This window comes from Doryrhamphus excisus, linkage group LG1, assembly GCF_037039965.1.
Source record: "Doryrhamphus excisus strain RoL-2023G ecotype Guam linkage group LG1, RoL_Dexc_Guam_v1.1, whole genome shotgun sequence".
Lineage (NCBI taxonomy): Eukaryota > Metazoa > Chordata > Actinopteri > Syngnathiformes > Syngnathidae > Doryrhamphus > Doryrhamphus excisus.
This window is the reverse complement of record NC_136357.1, coordinates 15709262-15730625: the sequence shown is the minus strand read 5'-3', so window position 1 is coordinate 15730625 and position 21364 is coordinate 15709262. Positions and strand designations below refer to the sequence as shown.

Genomic DNA, 21364 nt, shown 5'->3' with positions numbered 1-21364 from the left:
GTCAAAAAAGTGGAAAAAGAGCAATAGTTCCCTTTTAAATTGATCAGAAATGTGATTTTTTTTACACAAAATTGTTGTCCTGTATTTTATTCTGATTATATCACGAAAACAAATTCAAGGCAAAATCACTAAATCCTTCAAATCTTGAATAATATCAAGTAAAAAAGTATCACTCTATTTGTATCACAATAGCAGGCCTATATGTACTTGGTACTGGACTATCATTTGCAGTGTTTGCCAATTTTATTACGAATGAGAGAAGTTGAAGTGGAGGAAAAGCAAAGCTCCATCGAGTATTGAAAGGCAAGCATTTTATTATAAGACGCTACTGTACATCTTTAACAACAAAGGCACTGACGTCTGTTCTTTGAAGCAGTAAAAATTAAGGCAAAACATTCTGGAAGCTGGAGCAATTTTGTAATGTGATACATCTCAAATTAACCATTTATTCAGTGAGAAACCGAATAGAAAATATACATCCATAGACAAAGTGTTATTTGTGAATTGTAAATGGAGAGTGAAAATGCAAAAGGTACATCAAACCGAGTTTCCACAACTAATATTGAAAGTTTTCTTTTCTACAGGCAGTTTTGTCATGATTTTAAGCCAACAACCTCATATGGTAGCAAGCAATTTGAAATTGATGCAGTGTGTTTAAGCATTGACATTTCATGTTTTTGCCGAGTTTGAGGGATATTTATTATTTAAATATGACGTTTACTGTTTTTGTACAACTCATAAGGAAAAGCCAACTTGAAATGACAGTATTAGAATTTCTAAAGTACGCAGTAGTTCTTCGCCATTAGACATGAAATATGTGAAGCAATGAAGACTTTTCAAATGGCCAATCAATGATATGAAGAAAAAGGAAAAAAAACACGCCACACACATGCATAGTTGCATGTGGTTGCATGGATGCATTGTTGTACTCAGTTCGTTACACTGAAGATAGCATCGCCAAAAAGTGCACACAAAATATACAAAGCCAAGACGAAGTGAAATCATCAGTCAACGTCTCTCACATGCTCCACCCACAATGCACCTGTGTGGTTTTCACTTCAAAATAATGGTGGGGGTGCAGGCGGAGGGATTGAGGTCTATGAGTGCAGCCCCATCTTGCTCAAGGTCGACATATTATAAGGTTGGATTTCTAACTGAAGTCAGAATATCTCCTGACTTCTATGTTTCTCACTTAATCAACCCTCACCTGATGATTTGCAGACCTTGCCCTGTTCTATTAGCTTAGCAAGGAAGCGTCTAGTTGTTTCCCTGGAAGGCTCCCTGGGCCGCGGAAGATGCTGCACCGGCAGCTGCAGTTTGGAATGTTTTGTTGGTGAAGATGCCCTGGGAGAACTCCTGCTGGGCTTTCTGGAAGCTAGCCCCAGTCCGGCGGTACATGCTATGAACCTGCACAAGAACACAACATTAGCTAAAAGCTCTGTCAGCTTCCTTGTACTACATTCAAGATGAATCGACCTTTCAGACTTTCTTGCCTGTCTCAGCAAAGTCTGCAGTAGACCCCTGTAATACACAGGGTTTACTTGCAACGGCAAAACCCCACGAATAATGGACGCACCCATAGAGCAGAACCTGAGTCACAATCAGCATTTAGCCTGGTCGTCAGGCTACTGCTATAACCATACTTCCGTCTCCTGTGACATGTCTACTTCACCCCACTGCTTGCCTGTGTAATTACAGGAAAGACTTAGAATCATATGGGCAATATCGGGCTGATAACCTGTCACTCTAGTGACTCTCACCATATATATCCAAGCCTGAACAAGCTCAAGTTGACAGGGACCAACAACAATCAAAATCTAAATTACACAGGAGATCCGGGTTCGATTCCCTGCTCGGGCATCACTATGTGTAGTTTGCTTGTTCTCCTCGTGCATGCATGCGTTTTCTCCAGGTACTCCGGTTTCCTCCCACATGCTAGGTTAATTGGTGACTCCAAATTGTCCATAGGTATGAATGTGAGTGTGAATGGCCCTAGCATACCCTGCAGCCCTAGTGAGGATAGGCCCTAGCATAGAATATGGATGGATGGATAAAAAATGTTGAGGTTTTAACAAAATTAACATTTCATACCACATAAACACAGATTGGAATCATTGAGTACTAATACTGACTCCCAAGTGCCGATTGATGTATGAATATGTTTTTCGATACAAGTGGAATATTTAGAATATTGGCGTGAAATTTCTTCTTGCAGTCTTACCATCTTGAGGAGGATGACAGATATCACAGCACAGAAGGTGAAGAGGATGGCCACAATAATCATGATGGCACCCACTGCTTTGTTGCTGCTGATGACTGAGAAGGCGGCGATCCAACCACTGTGGTCAAAACATGGTTGACATTTGAGGTTTAGAAAATAGTCAGTAAATATGTTTTTTCTAATCATGTCAAGAGGATAGATGCTAGCAAAATAATCAGGAAATGTTGAAGTGTTCCATGAAAAGTGACAGCATATAATCACAGACTCGAGTGCAGTGATTACTTGAGCCCGCTCTGTTCAAAATAAACAGCCTATATTTTATTCTTGTAAGTTTCAATAAAGGTTATACATTAATTAAGATGGAGGGAAGTAAGTATTTCATCCCAAAGCAACACATAACATAGTACTTGTGGATAAACACTTGTGGGCAAACTTGGAGTTGGTCACCAGGGTTGCACACATCTCAGGAGGGATTTTGGTCAGAGAAACATACCCAATACCCATACGTTTTGCAGTCAAGATGGTGTTGTTGGCTTCATATTCACCATTTCACTGCCTCCAAACAGGTCCAGTCCACTTCATACCTCAGAGCTTAAATGTGGTCTCATGTGACCACATCACATTCTCCCAAGATTTGTCTGAGTCATTTAGTTATTGATTGCTAGAAGGCCCGAGATCTCAATCTACTACAACAAAGTGTATTACTAAACCCACCTTGACACCAATTTTGCCTTTGCATTGTCCCACAATGTGTTGTGGTGTACATTATTTATGCACTAATTTGCAACAAAGTCAAGTACTATTTGCATGCAGCGTATGAACTAATACGCACATTACGACATGCATTGTTCCAGCATGCATATGCATTGCCAAAACACCTTATCCTGTCACACTATAAGCAGGCAGAAGAGAGGGTTTCATTGCCAAAGAAAAAAGGTGTCTGTATTATCTCACAGCTGCAGTACTGTTGTGGAGGAGATGGGGGCAAAATCTCTCTCTCTACAACTTCTGACTGACCCACTGTCTTGGTTTCTTGCCTGATGTCTTCCTCAAGTCCAGGCACTGCTGGCCTTGCTCTCCCTGTGGCTGCTATTTTTTTGTGGCCTCTTGTAACAGTATTGTTTGTTGGCGACTTGGGAAATGCAGGGACTAGACAAGCTTTGACACACTGCCAAGTGCAGGGTCAGAAAGTGACACGCTTTGATGCGCACCGCCCTCATTGTTTGGGAATAGGTTGTGCTACGTTCTCAAATACTTCATGCAAGAGGCACAAACAAACCCTCTAATTCTCGCTTGGTCCCTTCCTCCCTCAGCTCTTTGGTGTTGCCCATGGTAGTAGACTGTTCATATATTTGTAAGGTGGTAAACTTCAGCCTGGGATCAAATACGTATTCTCCAGACTACAGAAGGACTAACTAACTGTCAAACCCCCATACCCTGAAGTCATTTTCATCTTGGAGAATAGACCTTTGGACTTTGGACTCATGTGCTCCACCTATGGCCCAGTAACAAAGTTGGCCAGGTGCATTGGTTTAGCATTTATTTCAAACAGAGAGGAAATGAGAAAGATAAATGAATGCAGAAATAATAAAAACAATAAATAGAAAGCTCCTAGTCATTTGAGCCTATTTTACACTTCTGTGTAGTCACTACACCTTAAACCTTTTGGTTTTGAAGTTCTGTGTCAGGGTTGAGAGCATGCCGTGCAATTCTCCACCAAATGCTATGATCAGTGTTTTCCAGTGAGTCAACTCAATGTGACACCATGGCACTCATTGAGTATTTAGCTTGTTAGCGTCCTTCGAACGGGAGAGCCTTGTTGATCCAAATTTAGAGAAGGCGTTCGTGAAAGTGGTCTGTATGCCCACTGAACGAGTAGTATACACACACACACACAGGAAATAATGTACTAAATGCTGACCAATCACCACCTTGATGGCCACCTTGATTATCCTGACGTGAGGTTAAATTTTGTTGGCAATGCACTTCAAGCGTTTGGAGGAGAAGTGGGAGAAGTATCACAGAAGTATGAACCGAGCTTTGCAGTCAAAGTTTCTTGTTTGGCTTAAAAATGAACACATTAGTTTTAAGACTCACCTGTTTCCCCACTTGGGGATTCCCACAGCCTGGATGATGAAGATAACCACTTGGCAGAAAAAGACAAAGAAGAAGAAGAAGAAGCTGAAGGAGCTGTCAGTCCTAAACAGAGAAGAAAACAAGAATGTGTCACAATCTTTGAGTGCATGCCAAACTTTGTCCATGAACACAGTACACAGACATAATTACGATGACACAAAAATGATTCCTACTCCCCACAAACTCACTTGAAGGCCTTGTAGACGGGCCGGTACCAGCAGAGGAAGGAGCAGGGAGCGAAGAGGATGAGCCAGAGGATGGAGAGGCCAAAATCCGTGCCGTTAGAAAGAGCCGCGATGAACATGGCTAGACAAGCCAGCATGTTGAGGAACAGCGCCACACAGTTGACTGCAGGGGGTCAAGCAGGAGTCAGTAACATATTCCATGAATCTGCAGGTGTGTACAGGGTAAATCTGCGTTCTGCACATCTGCAAGAGGTGGGCTACACTCCAGACTGGTTGCAGGGCACATGTAGACAAACAACCATTCATATGCATATGCATACATATGGACAATTTAGAGTCTCCAATTAACCTGACATGCATGTTATTGGGACATAGGAGTAGGTCAGTTGCCACTAATAAAGTTGAAATGCCACATTCATTCATTCATTTTCTACTGCTTTTCCTCACGAGGGTTGCGGGGGTGCTGGAGCCTATCCCAGCTGTCTTTGGGCGAGAGGCGGGATACACCCTGGACTGGTCGCCAGCCAATCACAGGGCACATATAGACAAACAACCATTCACACTCACATTCATACCTATGAACAATCTGGAGTCGCCAATTAACCTAGCATGTTTTTGCAATGTGGGAGGAAACCGGAGTACCCGGAGAAAACCCATACATGCACGGGGCTAACCACACGACTGCTGTGCCGCCCTTGAAATGCCACAAATAAATGAAAATATATATATATATCTATAAAATCAAAAATATATATATTCATTCAATTTGGAACTACTTGTTCACCCTCACTCACAAGCACATTATAATGTAACGGTCTGTGTAGTAAATGCCATCGTAAATGCTTCTTAAACACAGGTCATAGGCACACACCACCACTCATCTTTTAAGTTAGGGCACATGGAGCCCAGGCAACATCAGCAATGTTTTAAAATCCTCTGTACATGTGCTATAAAGGCACATGCATGTGCGTCGAACACTGCAAGGGAATTTAACCAACACCCATATTTGCATCATGAGCTATTATGTAATACAGCTAATGCCACCGATAGACTTCGGTACTGTGGGAAATACTGCTTTCCATTGCTGGCGTACTCCAGTCTAGATACACAATTCAACTTTTGGGCAGCCCAAAACACATTTGGGCTGCCATTTTCAAGACAAAGCTACCAACAGTAATGAGCAGTGGTTGCCGCGGCCATTCAGTTCAGTTTAGTAGTGGTATAAAATTAAAACGGGGAAAGTTTAAAAACACACCAACTTCACGATATGGCACTTCCGTATCATGCAGAACAAGAGTACATTTCAAACATATACAGTACAGCCCAAAAGTTTGGACACTTCTCATTCACAGCCTTTTCTTTATTTTCATGTCTATTTGCAATCTAAAGTCTCGAAACTATGAATGAAAACATGTCGAATAATGTACTTCAGAAAAAAGTGTGAAATAACTCTAAATATGTCTTATACAGTATTTTAGATTTGTATTTTATGTCATATTATCAATGTAAACACTTGGTGTTCTCACCATGAGCTTCATAAAATTCATTGTAAAAATAATGTATGTGTGTCAGTTGAACAAGAAATAAATATTAGCCAATTCTGCAATTCCGTTGATGTGGAAATCATAGGGCCCTACATGCTGTGGCATATGTGAGGCGCAGACGTGTCGATACAGTATGCCATGGTGCGCAGTCATCAACTCGGCTTGTGTCCATTTATCATTTATATCAGTGTAAGTAATTTAAACTGCCTTTTTAATGGGTTAATTAATCAGTTGTGTTGTGTGTGACCAAACTTTTGGGCTGTATTGTACATACTAAGTCTTAAACTTAGGGCCCCTTTAACAAACCTACAGTACATTTACTGTTGTCCATTTCCGACTGTGTCAATCCTAGATGTAACATTGAAGAACACCTAATGTTGTTTAATATTATTCATTATGTGAGAGCACTCACACATCCAAAGGTAGTACATCATCTTGCACACTCTCTGGTACTCGGTCGGGATTTCCTCTGAGAAGTCTTGATAAAAACACGGCTTAATGGGAAAACTTTTCGGAAGCGGAGGCCAGTTGTTTTCTTTCCCTGACAAGGTGAGAACAAAAGTAAAGTTACAATAAAAGCAAAATGCACTCTATATGCAGGCAGTTGTGTATGTATTTTTTTCTTTGTTTACTCGACTATAGGGCTGGGCAATATTTCTTTCAAGCCTGATATGAAAAACAAGCATATCGTTCATATCGATATAGACTGGATTTGATGCGGAGGTCTCATGTTTCAAGTGTAAGCTAGTTACGGCAGCTCTGTATCTGCAGCCTTTTTAGTGTTTATTGTGCTTTATTTATTACTTTCTTGTTGTTTTTGTGCCATATCGACCCCTTCAGCAAATGTGTAGCTGTGGATCTTGTTACGTTTATAGAGGGGTCTCAAACATGCGGCCCACGGGCCAAATGTGGCCCGCAGGAGACTAGTTTGAGGCCCCTGCCTTGATATGAAAGTTTAATGTTAGTGCGGCCCGCACAAGTTTGATATGGATGCTGTATGGTATCATGTACCCAGAAAAAATTATTATGTATGATTAATGTTCATGTTAAAGGTTAAATAACTGTTAATAGTTATCCTCCCTATCCGTGTGGAAGTGGTAAGTTTTTGGCTCTTTAAGTTTAAAGGAAATAACTTGAAGGCTACCGTTTAGGTCGCTAGCTCTCTAGTTTGCAAGTTAGCATGTGTCTCAAGACCCTGCAGTTGCGCAATATGTTGTAAATAAAAAAAGTATAAATGTGACTATAGTTGTGTTTTGTCATGTCTACAGGGCTCTAATAATGCTTTGTTCATTTTAATCTGAAAAAAATAATTTGTCTACCCACCAACTATATGTGGTTTCTTAAATTTTTATTTGCCGTTTTATTATTATTATTATATTTATTTATTACTGATTGATAGATTTTCTTTATTCTTGATTTGTTTATTTTTCATCTTATTTTGTGCAGAAAAAAAAATAAGATATTTGAGAACAGTGGAATGTTTTATCAGAGCTTTTATTGTAGAAAATCGGAACCAAAGCACTGAAAAAGTTTGTATATTTTTCTGTTTTTAATAAATGCGTTTTTTTTGGGGTTTTTTTTTTTTGGAAAACCTGATGCGGCCCAGCCTTGCCCAGACCCTAGCTCCAGTGCCCCCCAGGTAAATTGAGTTTGAGACCCCTGGTTTATAGCTTGCCGCTGGTGTAACAGAGTTAAAAATGCACTGTATCATTTATTTTCTAAATGTGTGAATTGATTATTATTTAGTAATTGTGTGAATTTTATCTCAATTAGTTATTTATTTTTCTTATCTTGTTTACTCTATTTTCATCGCTTTCCTTGTATGTGCTTTATTTTATCCTTTCACTTCTGCTCCTCCCGGGCTTCTGTAGTTGCCCCCAGATCTGGTGGCACTCTCTCTCTTTGCCACACAGCGTGGTTGGCATTGATGAGGGTAAGTTCAGTTAAAGAGCTGCGGACAAAATGTGTTGTTTAGTTTAAGATTTGGTCATCTGTGTTGTGTGTATTGTTTTTATGTCGATATATTTGTAATTTCAAGTGGTTTCATGTTATTTTGATCGTTGGTTTTAGTAAAAGGGGCTTCTTTTCATTTACACTTCTGGCGGGATTTGCGTTACACTAGGCTCGTTGTGGTTTTTGTTACATTGTGTAATTTATGTTCCGTCTGTGTAGGGTGCAGAAGTGGAGCAAAAAGAACTTTATTTTCATTCTTTTGTCCTTCAGGTAAGTGTTTTTCATTTTTGCAATCATAATACTTTTTCACGTGTCATTAATCACTCCTTCCCCTTCTCTCCCCCACTCTGTTACTTATGTTGGCCACTAGTAGGCAGTGTTGTGAAACATTGTAAATATGAAATCTGTGTTTTGTTTACCATTAAAACAAGTACTCCCTCTCTCCCTCAGTGCAGCATGATTGCACTGAAGATTGAAAATTAGATTCAACTTTTTTTATATTTATTTAAAGATAATATAGTATTTTATTTCAGCGGTTATTGTTCTATAAGATTTTTTCCATTTAATAATACTTTGCACGTATATTTTTCTTTGACTTTTGTCTAAACTCACTTTGTGGAAAAAAATTATTGGGCTATGTATCATATATTGATATTCAAATATATCTTGTCTCTCTTAACCTGAGCCTCGATTCTGGAGTGCCTGCTCTCTGCGGTCCAGCTCAGCAGCTTTTCTCTCCAGCTCCTCCTGCTGCCTCAGCAGGTTGGTCTGTGCTGCAGTGGCAGCCGCCTGGAAAAAAGAGGAAGGAAGGAGGTAGAAAAAGGTTTTATTGGAAAATTCAAGCTCCATTTAAGTTTGCAGATGAAGGGAGGAACATCTCTTGAGCAAAGTCACTGACGTATTGCATGTGACTTGCAACAGTGAGACCTCTTCACATTTAACATACTGCAGATCTTTGGCACCTTATAAAAACAGCATACGCACTACACAATGGCCAATTTATTGTGTACACAAGAAAATGGCAGCATTGTCCTCAATATCGTTGAGAGTGGGTTTTGTGTTTTTCTATTGGGTGTGTTCTAGTGGGAGGGTGTGTTCCAACTATGGGGGATCACACTCCTCAGCCTCCCAGGGTGGTGGAGAGAGAGTGATTTTAGTCCCGGTCGTGAAAGACTGGACCAGCTGTACACCCTTGGGAGGGTGCTGGAGGGTCCCAACTGGTCTACATGTGCTTTGTGCACTTGAAAAAGGCATTCAACAGTGTCCCTCATGGCGTCCTGTGGGGGTGCCCTGTGAGTATGGGATTGGTGGTTCGGTCCTTTACAACTGGAGCAGTGGAGCCTGTTTCCGGTGTCCTCCCAGTGGAGCAGGAGGAGGCAGCAGAGTACCGAGAAGTCTGGGCTTCCCTACTGAGGCTGCTGCCCCCGCGACCCGGACCCAAATAAGTGGAAGACAATGGAATGGAATGGTTTGTCCCGGTGTGACCGGCTGACTTGTTTTCAGTTTTGGTTTTGTTTAGGGAATTAGTTATATAGTAGGATGACAGTCATTGTATAGGGTTGACCTGATCATCTTGCCGGTCTTTTGTTTGTTTGAGCTGGGGCATCAGGACTTATTTGGGCACAGGAGGGATTTTTTTCTTAGATTATTCATCAATAAAATATGGCAACTTGCTTTTCAAGCTTCCTGTGTCCTCTTTATGTATGTTGTGTTCCTCTGGGTTGTAACAGGGACAGCTGTATTTGATGAGTTACAAAGGTTTGATGAGCATACGAAACAAAATGTGTTGATGTACATTGTGTGGCTCACCTGTGGACTGAGCTCTGAAGAAGAAGGCTGCAACACTGCCGGCTGGTAGGGCTGGGTGGAGGCTGGAGTGGTCTGACTTGCCAGGGTCTCCAAAAAACAAAGACAGTGACAAATGACAAAGTTAAAGAAATACAAGGCGAATAGCAAAGCACACTAATTCTTTAAAGCAGAATGAAGAAATGGGGATATAATCGAAGAAGAGGAGGCAGTGGTCTTACTGTGGCAGGGAAAGGGTTGTACTGATCAATCGGTTCTATGCTGGAGTTTGTCACCTGGGTGACAGCTGGGTCCTGGAATCAAATCAAAGCATTTACTATATTATTCAACTTATCTCAACAAATCCCACTAAACAGATTAGGCTGCAACATTTTGAAGACCTGAATGTCTCCTTTAGGATAAAATTAATCAACAAAGGCATCAACTGTGGAGTCCTTAATTCTCCCTGAATCGGAAATTCTTCATCTTAGACTCTTTGGACAGTTATATGCTACATTTTTGGGAACCCTTGTCTATTCATAGTGCACAAAGTTTAGGTGGGTTTGGTATGGAATAACCAGAAAAGGTCACTCCAAATCTCAGTCCTCCCATGAAAGTGGAAGTGGATTTTCTTCATATTTCACTCACTGTGTCCCATAAAATCATTTATTTGATGCGGCATGCCACCAATTAATTTTGTCATGGCTAATTAATAATGCACATTAGATTATGACATCCGCACCCTGCCAGCTAGAATGCAACCCTGTGTGTAGTACTAAAGGCCCCTGAGCTCTGGTAATGTGACCAAACAGGTGACTGGACTGATTGCCACTTATCAGCTCGAGACACACCTGTAAACATTCCCTGCCGGACTCACTGGGAAATCTGAGCAGTCCCACTTGTTCCTGTTATGCTGCACTATGCTTCCTGTTGAGAGTCAAAATTATGTTTTTGTCCGTGCTTTTATGTACATTACTTATGATGTATGATCAGTAGAGGGTGCTAAGTTGGGGGTCATAAATTAAAGGGGGCCTATTATGCTCATTTTTTATGCATTGATGCACTGGATCTTTTAACAATGGACTTATCATGGAAGAAAATACAGCTGTAAGTGTGATTTTAACACAGATATGCCTGCATGTCCATGATTGATTGTATCTCTCAAAACCACGACAGTATTATTTCGGTCACCAAGTAAGGTTCCTGTCTAAGCTTGAACAGGATGAACACTTCCATTGGCATGGCTGTCTTTCCGAAGACTTATGCGAGGCTTGTTTTCATAAAACTCGTTATTGAGATGGAGCTCGATGAGAGTGCATTGCACTTTGGGACATAGCCATTATGCACTACAATCAACAGTTACAGCCAAGTCATTTGACTCTGGCATTTTAATAAAAATGCAAATGAAGCTACAAGATGTGTTCATTTTACAAACCGCAAGCCTTATATAATTTGATTCATCACTAATTACATTATTTCCTGTGTCTTTTTGTTTTATTTAGATCCAATCAAATTAGAGGTCAATCAATCATTGCTGCTGAGCAGAAAGTCCAGCCTAAGATGTTGCACTGTATTATTCCCAGGTGTTCCCATCCACAAAGAAACACAGAAAGCCACTCCATTGTTCAAGCCTTTCCCAATCCAAAAGATTTGTGCGAGACTACAAAAAAATCTTCTCCTGCCTTCAATGTATGTTTTTTGCTGACACCACAGAGAAGGAAGAAAACAAGTAACAGGATGTTAGCGACCACAGTACAAATCAACAGCACAGGATATAGAATATTATCAGCATAGTTATTGATGCTTATGTGCTCATACAATCATGCAAGTGTTTAGTCCAACAAATGAGATTCCTGCTTGCCGGACAGGAAGTAAGATGCCAGGAACCATATACCAGCTGCTGACAGGTTATTTATTTAACATAATCTCCCCACCCAAGAATCAAACAGACACGCAGAGCTCTGATCTGTGACAAAGTACAGTTAACTGCATTGCTGCACAAATCACCGTGGAAGATTTTATTTTCCCTTAGACTGTTGATGTGTGTTTTACTGTGTAATAATCCAAAACACCCAGACACAAACATGACAGGGTCAATACAAGACACTGTGATGTTGTTGGCTTCATGTGCACTGAAAACACATACATTCAAACACACTCTTCTTTACTGTATCCCCGTTTACTGTTGTATACTGTATCTTTACTGTACTAATCCCTAAATGCACAATAACCCAGTGACCATCCGTCAGGTACAAGGATCAGTACAACATTTGAGGGTTGCCATGTTTCATGCCTAAAACAACGCAAATTTATTTGGGAAAAAATAAATACATAAATGAATGCATGCATGCATGCATGCATGAATAAATCAATAAATGTTTCTAAACTTAGTATATAGCAAGGCGGTTAAAAAGGTTTGCCACACATTCCTCTTTTGCTACAGTTTAACTTCCCTGCAACTAGGCCAGATGATACTCCACCCGCTTTCCGATTCAAGACATCCGATTGGTTGTAGTTCTGTCAGTTCTGAGTATTTCATCCAATAGGAGAGAAGTTTGTATCCTCCGCACTGCCTACCACCATCCACCCAACAAGTTTCCTGACGTGCTGGCTAGTAGCTACCGTCTCACGAATGACGGCCACCAAGCTCGTCTGTTTAGCCTCACTTTAGCACAAAATAAAGAACTTACGTTGAAAGGGTTAACACCAGCGGGCTCGGCAAATGGGTTGTCATCAAAATGCGACATGTTTAAAAATGCTCCTGGTTATTTAATCCTTTGTGAGCGAGGAATAAACATCGAACTCCTCTCCACCGCTGAAGTTTCCTCTTCAACTCACTTCCTCGAGTGAAGTTTCCTGCGCAGGCGTAGTCAGACAGGCAATGACGTCACCGCGCCACGCACAAATCCAGGATGCGTGTAACCCGAAAAGTACATTTGATACATTTAAAAAAAAAACATTTGATACATTTACTGTAGTTTCATCCATTTCTATACGACGAGAGGCAGGGTACATATTTTTATTAGACGTAGGGTACATATTTTTATTAGATGGACTTTTATTGGATGAGCGACCTGACCCACAGAGCTTTGTTAAAAAAAAAACATTGTCGGTCATACTGTGTAATAAAAAAGTAAATTCAGCAATACTTTGGATGCATTATTATAATGCTTTGAAAAAGGTTGGTACTGGATCGGATTGCAAGACTATAAACATAATTAAATTGGATCGTAAGACACAACATGTGGATCGGGACATCCCTAGTTCCAACTATATAGAGATCATACTCCTCAGTAAGTCTATTCCAGAGTGCTGGGGAGAAGGGCAGGAAATTTGATCGAACCTCAGATACAGGATGTGGTTTTCATCAGGGCCATGGGAACGCCGGACCATAGGATTGGCAGCCATAAGGATCTCTATGAAAATGTGACCCTGATGGCCTCATCAGGCTGTGACCTTCAGTGTTCACTGCAACAGGAACAGGAATGAGGTGCTGCCTCAGGTGGAGTAGTGGAAGTATCTCCGGGTCTTCTTCATGAGCAAGGGAAAGCTGGACCATGAGGTTGACATTGCCTTAAGTAATGTGGTTGCGGTACCGGACAGTCGTGGTGAAAAGAGAGTTGAGCTGGAAGCCACAGTGTTCAAATTACCTGTCACTCTATGTTCCTACCCTGACCTATGGGTGAGGGTCATGACTACTAAAAAATTGAGGGTACAAGCGACAGAAATTGTACCTTTCAATGGCAGAAATAATAAGATTAACGTATGTTTTAGTGTCATGAGCCCTCTAAGGTAAATGAATTACCTGTATTATAATAAGTGTTTCACTGCATTTCACTTTTCTTTTAAATAGATTTGTAGATTTTGGTCTGTGATCGCATGATGACAGTCTTTCTCTTATGCAGTGTTTTTAGCATTTGTGATTCTGCTTAGTTCATGTGACTACAGAGGTTTAAAGCATTTCCCCTTTGCATATACGTGTATAGTGGTTGTGGTTCTATTTGTGTGCATCTTTTCTGTTTTGGCTGTTTTTCGCGTTTTGGGCCGTTGCTGTACATGTGCCCTGTCGGCCACCGTAGCCTTTCCTCTTTAACAATATTCGTGACGTCATCATCTGACTTCCAGCTACGTCACCGTCATGGAGGAAGTAAGAGGTGAGGCGATTTTCTCCTGTGCAACTCATTTATACCTTTCAATCTGCTGAGGTTTCGTTTGCCAGGCTGTTTAAATTTCATGAACAAAAACACTCTCTGTGTCATTGTTATTTAATGATCAGACACGTTTAACAAGAGCGAAGTTAGCTTTGCATGCATGCTAGCTAACTTGTCAGGTGGACCTGGCAATGAGGCTTTATCTTAGTGTTCTGTCAGCGATTCATCCAATGACCGCAGCCCCCCCCGCATCAGGCGCTCTTCTGCCACAAGGACACCAAATAACGGCTATTTTTGTTGGGGGGAAAGTGTAATGTTAACAGTCACTGCAGCAATGGTACCCAAAATCATGCTCTCATACACTACACTGGCGTATATAATATTATCATTCATTGCTTTTTCGTTCTTCTTGTTCACGCTGATATAGTGCATAATAGCTTTTGTGTTGCACTGAGACACTATTGTTATTCAGCAGAAACTCTCGCGATAGTATTATATTGTGGGTTACTTCACCATTCTTGCACATACAGTATCTGGCTCCCATTTCGTTTTTGTGTATAACATAACACTTGTTACTGCCTTTGACTCCCATGCAGTGTTTCCCCTGACCTGTGCTGTGCAGAATTACGCGTGGGGAAAGGTGGGGCTGGACAGCGAGGTGGCCAAACTGGTGGTTGGTGGAGACCCGCTGGCTATCATCGAGGAAGGCAAACCTTACGCAGAGGTACATGGAATAATGTTGCTCATGGCTACCCCTGTAAGCACAAGCGGATAATACAACACTGCATAAAATGAGGTGTTGCTAGTTTTAGCCTTGGTGGTTTTATTTATGGATGGTCTTTATTTGGCACTTGGGAACCCAGCCGTGTTTGTCTCGAAGGTCATGCGTTCAGTTTACCACCATGGTGACATTTCCACGCAGCACAACATGAATGTCACCCTGGACTGGTTGCCAGTCAATACCAACTATAGGATTTACTGCAATATTTAAACAGCTGAGCATATCTTGACCTATGATGCAGTGTTTTTGCAAAAGTGAATGCAGTAGGTTACCACATATTACTCTAGAATTTTTTCTCAAGAAGTAATAAAGCCGGTAATAATTTCTAATAAGCATAGCATGTACAGAATCATTGTCAAACTTTGTCAAGCAGGAGGAACTGCTTCCTTGACCGATGCCACAAACTCCAATCAGAGGTAATTGATTTTAAAGAGAACGAGTCAAATGCAAATGTCCCTCCCTCCCCCAACAGCTGTGGATGGGTGCCCACCCAAAGGGAGACTCCCAGATTAAAGACAACAGGATAGCACAGACCACGCTGGGTCAGTGGATCGCACACTTCCCAGCATGCCTGGGCTCCAAAGTCAAGGACACCTTCCAGGGTCAGCTGCCGTTCCTCTTCAAAGTTCTCTCAGTCAACACAGCTTTGTCCATACAGGCTCATCCAAATAGAGTGAGTACCCACACACACACACATGACACACACGCAGCTAGGATTGGGCCGCTTCCACTTTGAAGGTGCTCACCAGCTTCATATTGGTCTTATTGGATGGATGATAGATGTTCCACAGTCATCGTGTTATATCATATGGTTTCAAATAGTTTTGACTTGACATTTTTTTCTTTTCAATAAAGATATTTGAAAGTTTTTATAACACCATGAAACCGTCATATTGTGATATTTTTGTTCAAGGTTATCAAAATCTCATAACGGCCCATGTCTCGACGTCATTAGTCTTTGCAACGCCAAATGAAATGTTTATGAATATGTTTCTTTCTGTGGAACTGTGTGTTCTATTTAGGAGTTAGCAGCTCGTCTCCACACTCAGTTTCCGGAGCACTACCCAGACGATAACCACAAGCCAGAAATGGCCATCGCTCTTACCCATTTCCAGGGCCTCTGTGGCTTCAGGCCAGTGGAGGAGATCCTTGGATTCCTCAAATGTAAGTCTCTTAGGGCAACTTTTGAGATGAGGTCTCAGACAGGTTTTTCGGTGAAGTGGAATCATGAAATGATAAAAACTAGGTGTGTATCCCACAAAGTACACCTTGTGAGGGGCAGGTAGTGTACATTTAGCGCTGCAATGCACCTCCACAAGCCCAGGGAGGGTGCCTAAAAGCTGCCAAAATCTGTGCAGTCCAGGCATTGGTTTGGTAATGGTAATGGTTTTATTTCATTTGAACATGCATCAGATTACGGTTGAGTGCATCCCATAATCAGTTCACAGTTCCACATGTCCAAAAGGAGTAGGAAGAAGCAAAGCTTATTAAATCCTACCCCTCCATCTGGTACTTTTACAATCAGTAACTGTTACATTTGTTCACTTCCTTCTTTCCATAATCCAGTTTAAGGTTGTTTTTTTCTTTTTTAATAATGCACCTCGTACCGAAGTACGAGGTGATATGAGCATCCAATGCCATAATGGGTACCATAGTAAGTGTCAATATAGTGATATATATAGCACATCATGACTGGTTCAAGACTCTTCATCCTTGTATTTAGCAAACATCAACTGCTTGTATTGTTTCTTGAATTGGCTCATCGTTGTGCATTGTTTGAGGTCCTTACTCAATCCATTCCATAGTTTGATTCCACATACTGAAATGCTATGGCTTTTTAACGTAGTCCTAGCATAGAAGTGTTTCAAATGTACTTCTTCCCTGAGATCATATTTCTCCTCTCTTGTAGAGAAGTATTGGATGACATTTTTAGGTAATTGGTTGTTTTTGCAGTACATTTAGCGAGTGAAGATTGCTTTTATAGTTATTAGCCCATATTTCCACACAATAAGTAAGATATGGTAGAACCAGAGAGCAATAAAGAGTGTGGAGTGATTTCTGATTGAGAACAAATTTTGCTTTATTCAATATTGAAATATTTCTGGCCACCTTATGTTTTATATTTGTAATATGAGGTTTCCAATAATATGAGGTTTAGCTTCTTTAATGTGCAAAATTGCTGAAAATGCCTTCCACATCCTTTAATTTCTATGCTATGTATATATACTTGTTTTATTTGAAAAATCATAAATCTGTAAACATTTTTATGTTTTGCAATATATACCCACAATGAACTGAAGGAAACATTAAAACCAAGGTATTTATGTATAATACAACCTACAAACTCATACATCAGCTGTCCCAGAGTTCCACGCTCTGGTGGGCAACGAGGCTGCCGAGGAGCTGCGGTGCAGCATGGGAGATGCAGTCCGAACCAGGCAGGCCTTGAAGAAGTGCTTCACCAGGATGATGAACTGTGAGAAGAAAGTGTTTGTGGATCAGCTGAACATGCTGGTGAAGAGAGTCACTGAAGACGGTGAGTACAGTCACTTATGACATTTAAAAACCTTTAAACAGCATTTAAGACCAACCATAAATGGTCATTCCTGGTATTTGCAATTGTGATTGTGTTTGGTAAGGCAATTAAGTGCAATTAATTCAAATTGGCAGCAACCAGGAGAGCATTGAAGGTAAAATGTAATTTCTTCTTGTGCGTCTGTTTAGGCGTAGCAGCCAAGGACACATCCAGCAGCAATGGTGAGCTGCTGCTCCGCCTCCATTCCCAATACCCTGGAGACATTGGCTGCTTCTCCATCTACTTCCTCAATCATGTGGTATTGGAACCAAACCAAGCCATGTTCCTTGGAGCCAGTGAGCCTCACGCTTACCTGTACGGAGGTCAGTCACGTTACGCTGGACTGAATGACTTCAGGCCTTCTATCTGGTAAATTAAGTTAGTCTGAATTGGAAATGGAACGGTTTTCCTGTCTGTCAAATGACCAGATGTCCCAATATGTTATTGGTCTGTGCATTGTATTCACAGTGCTTCACTTTTTCCACATTTTATAATAATAATATAATAATAATAATACATTTTATTTGTATAGCGCTTTTCAAAATACTCAAAGACACTTTACAGAAGAATGGAGTTGAATAAAATCAAGTAAACACAGTAAATGATACATTAAAATACTACATTCATTTGTTATTACACAGTTAAAACATGAGTAAAAGCGGGGCACAGCAGTCAGGTATAAAAAGTTAGACATTAAAAACAGATTTATGTGACAGCCTTATTCCATAATTGAATCAATAATTATTGTTTCCCTGGAATTCTACATGCAACACGCCATATTGCCAGCATGAAAAATGTTTTTTTTAAATGTTTGGAAATTTATTTAAAAAAAAAGAAATAAATCACAAGTACATAAGTATTCACGGCCATTACTCAGTAATACTTTGCTGAAGTATTTTTTAATATGATACCACATGCTTGGCGTACTTAACTTTGGGCAGTTTCACCCATTCCTCTTTGCAGTACTTTAAGCTCCATCAGATTGGATGGGAAGTATTTGCACAGCCAGTTCGTCGGGTTCTGGCTGAGTCACTCACGAAGGAAGAGGGATGTTGAAGCGCCATCACTGACCATAAGCTACTTGGTCACCTGTCTGACGATAGCAGTGTTTACACTTGAATGCATCATCTTGCAATTTGCTGTGGCAATGTGTGTCATTTATTTATGGCACGCCGGAAAAGCATGAAAACTAGTTTGTGCACTGTTTGCATTATGTTTACATATAGATAACGCAATTTGTGACTGAAAATGACATTGGCACAAAATGACCACACTCTCGCAGTTAATTTTTGCACATGCTTTACACCAGTTTACGATCAATTTACTCATGATACACTAAATTGCAAACCAAATTGCGAGTGTAAATGAAGCTTAAGGCCCATCCCATGGTTTGGGCTGTGACATGCAGTCTTCATCGAGTGAACTCTAATGACGCTTTAGAAACATCTCAAAGAAGAGCAGTGGAAACAGTGGAAAGTTGTGAATACTTATGGACAGTACATGTGATTTCTGTTTTTTTTTTTTTTCCGGACATTAAAAAAAAAACTTTGTTGTCATTGTAAGGTGTTGTGTAAAATGAGTTAGACTAACATACAATGTGGAAAAAGTGCTGTGAATACTTTTCACATGCACTGTAGCAAGGAGCTTGGACTCCCGGTAACGCTAATACTGTACAATTGTAGTAAACATTTGGATTCAGTGTTCAGTCATAAATGCAAGTTGAACTGTGTTTGATGTCAGATTGCATCGAGTGTATGGCGTGCTCCGACAACACGGTGAGGGCTGGCCTGACCCCGAAATACATCGACGTCAACACACTGTGTGAGATGCTCAGCTACATCCCGGCCCCTTCTGCTGCCAAAATTTTCCCGTCAGTCCAGGACGGCTCGGACCCATGCGTCACCATCTATGACCCCCCTGTGCCAGACTTCACTGTCATGAGGATACAGGTGAGAGAAATCAGCTGACAAGGTTAGTCTTTGCAGATCCTTCCCAATGTGGCAGAAAGTTCAGTTCAGGGTTCTATGCTACTATGACGGGTACCGTTCTGTTTCAACAACTTACAAGCAAAACTTGTGGGCTTAATCCTTAACTCACTGGCAGACTCTGGTTCCAGTCTGGACCCACATGCCGTCCTATACGGACCTGGGCCTACAGTCAAGAAAATGTATTTTTTGTCAACACCCCTGCTTCAGATGTTGACCTGACGTCCACCATTGTTGCTTTGCCAGTTTGTTGAAATCCAGACGATGCAAACAACCCTGAGATAACGCAATGGTTCTCTCCCCCCCTCCAGGTCCCGGCCTCTGTGAAGCAGTACACTGTGGCGCCGGTCGACAGTGCCAGCATCCTCCTGGTCATCGAAGGAGACGCCACTGCCACATCGGCGGGCGCGCTTGCTGATGTCAGCCTGCGGCGGGGCACCGTCTTGTTTGTGTCCGCCAACGAGAGTGTGCTTCTGCATGTGAGCTCCCACGCGGGTGTGACCATGTTCAGGGCCTGCTGCCTCCTGTAGGTGTGAGTCATGTGTGTGATGAAGTGTGATGTTCCCCATGTATTTTTGAGGGTGTGAACTTTTAAACTCATCAGACAGGACCAACATCTGGGGCCCACGCTACCTTCAGCTGAGCGGCGGTCCCAGTCATTGGCGACATTTTTGTTTAGGTGATTAAAATTAGCAACTGATTCCACTTGGAACTGATGATCACATGATCTAGGATTCCACTTGAAGCACCTGCTGGTGAGTTGATGTCCTCACCATCCTTCAACACAGTGTGGTTAAAAGCACAAGAGTCTTCTGCACCTCAACATTTTTACAAGTTAAACAGTGATAATCGATTAATTTGTATGTTTTTAATTTCTTAATATGAAGCTTCACTTTTCCTTATGAATGCAGTGAATAATGGAATAATGCAAACACATTTTAAATGAAAATGTGGAAATATACACTGATGACGAATGCTGAAGCATATTTGCACCGGTGCAGAATGCGTTTACGTTTATGTGGCGTGACGAAGTTATATAAGCTGCACGTGTTTCCATATGAGCATCAACAATTGGATGTTGTGGAGCTGAGGGGATGCCCGTGGCATGTTTAAATGTACGCAGAATGACTGTGGCGTGGTACTGCCCGTTGCCAGCATGCCCGCAGTGAAGTGGAGACTACTGTACAACAAAGCATGACTAACAAGCAAACAAGAAATGCCAACAAAATGATGAAAAAAATGAATTTACAGTATTTGAAGCTACATTTTGTATGTTTTCTCCTTTGTACCATCTCCTCAAAACATGGTGTATGTATACATACCAGGGATGACCACTGCACCCGTCCTCATTATGATAATAATTATTCAATTACTGAATAATTTGTCATGTTAACTATGGCCAAGAAGTGCACTTTGTTCCAAGCAAATGCTATGACGTATTGAATATTGCGTTATTGTGTTGCATATTGTCACCAATCTGAACGCAGTGATGTCTCTTCAACTAATACTGTAGCGTTTATGGGTTGTCGCTGAAAGTTACTGCAAGGTGTCAGATGTATTTTTACCGTTTTTCGCTTTTCCTCCAATCCTGTCTGATACCCTAACTTGTGTCTTGCGTCTTTCAAAGGCACACAGAGACAAGTTGATGCTTTGTTTTACCAGTGTTGTTGTTGACACTCATGTCTGTACTTCCTACTGTATTCCTCCCACAAAAGCACGGTTTTTAGCATTTTGGGAATGCTGTAGCATGGAAACGCAGAGAACATGGACAAACTGCGGTGTAATAAAAGATTTGTGCTGTAACTTTGCTGCCTGTACATCTTATTTTGTCTGTCACCCTGGAACTTTTTTCCTATATTAGTTTTCCTAAAACAGTATAAATTCATTATGTTTTGCACATTTTTACAAAATGATTTTTTTTTTTTTTTTTTTTACAACTTATTGTGTATGAAAACAGGTTTGACTGTATCTATATATTGTATACACATTCAGGGCAGATGTTAGACAAGAAAGGGTTTGGGGCACAAAATGCGAGGAATTTAATGATG

The 21364-nt window shown here is 41.0% G+C and overlaps 2 protein-coding genes across 2 annotated transcripts; one reads left to right on the top strand and one right to left on the bottom strand.

Moving 5' to 3' along the window:
• Nucleotides 1-205: 205 nt before the first annotated feature.
• On the bottom strand, nt 206-12694 carry scamp2 (secretory carrier membrane protein 2). The gene is made up of 9 exons (XM_058074983.2): nt 12515-12694; nt 10067-10138; nt 9849-9935; nt 8720-8828; nt 6499-6627; nt 4546-4705; nt 4319-4420; nt 2222-2339; nt 206-1407 (listed from the first exon to the last, which is right to left on the bottom strand). The coding sequence occupies exons 1-9, from the start codon at nt 12569-12571 to the stop codon at nt 1258-1260; spliced, it is 984 nt and encodes a 327-aa protein (XP_057930966.1). The 5' UTR covers nt 12572-12694; the 3' UTR covers nt 206-1257.
• A 1216-nt stretch (nt 12695-13910) lies between these two features.
• Nucleotides 13911-21119, top strand: mpi (mannose phosphate isomerase). Its single transcript, XM_078791182.1, has 9 exons — nt 13911-13978; nt 14572-14699; nt 15229-15429; nt 15779-15920; nt 17113-17292; nt 17481-17654; nt 19072-19280; nt 19628-19846; nt 19921-21119. The coding sequence occupies exons 1-8, from the start codon at nt 13963-13965 to the stop codon at nt 19844-19846; spliced, it is 1269 nt and encodes a 422-aa protein (XP_078647308.1). The 5' UTR covers nt 13911-13962; the 3' UTR covers nt 19921-21119.
• The last annotated feature ends 245 nt before the right edge of the window (nt 21120-21364 follow it).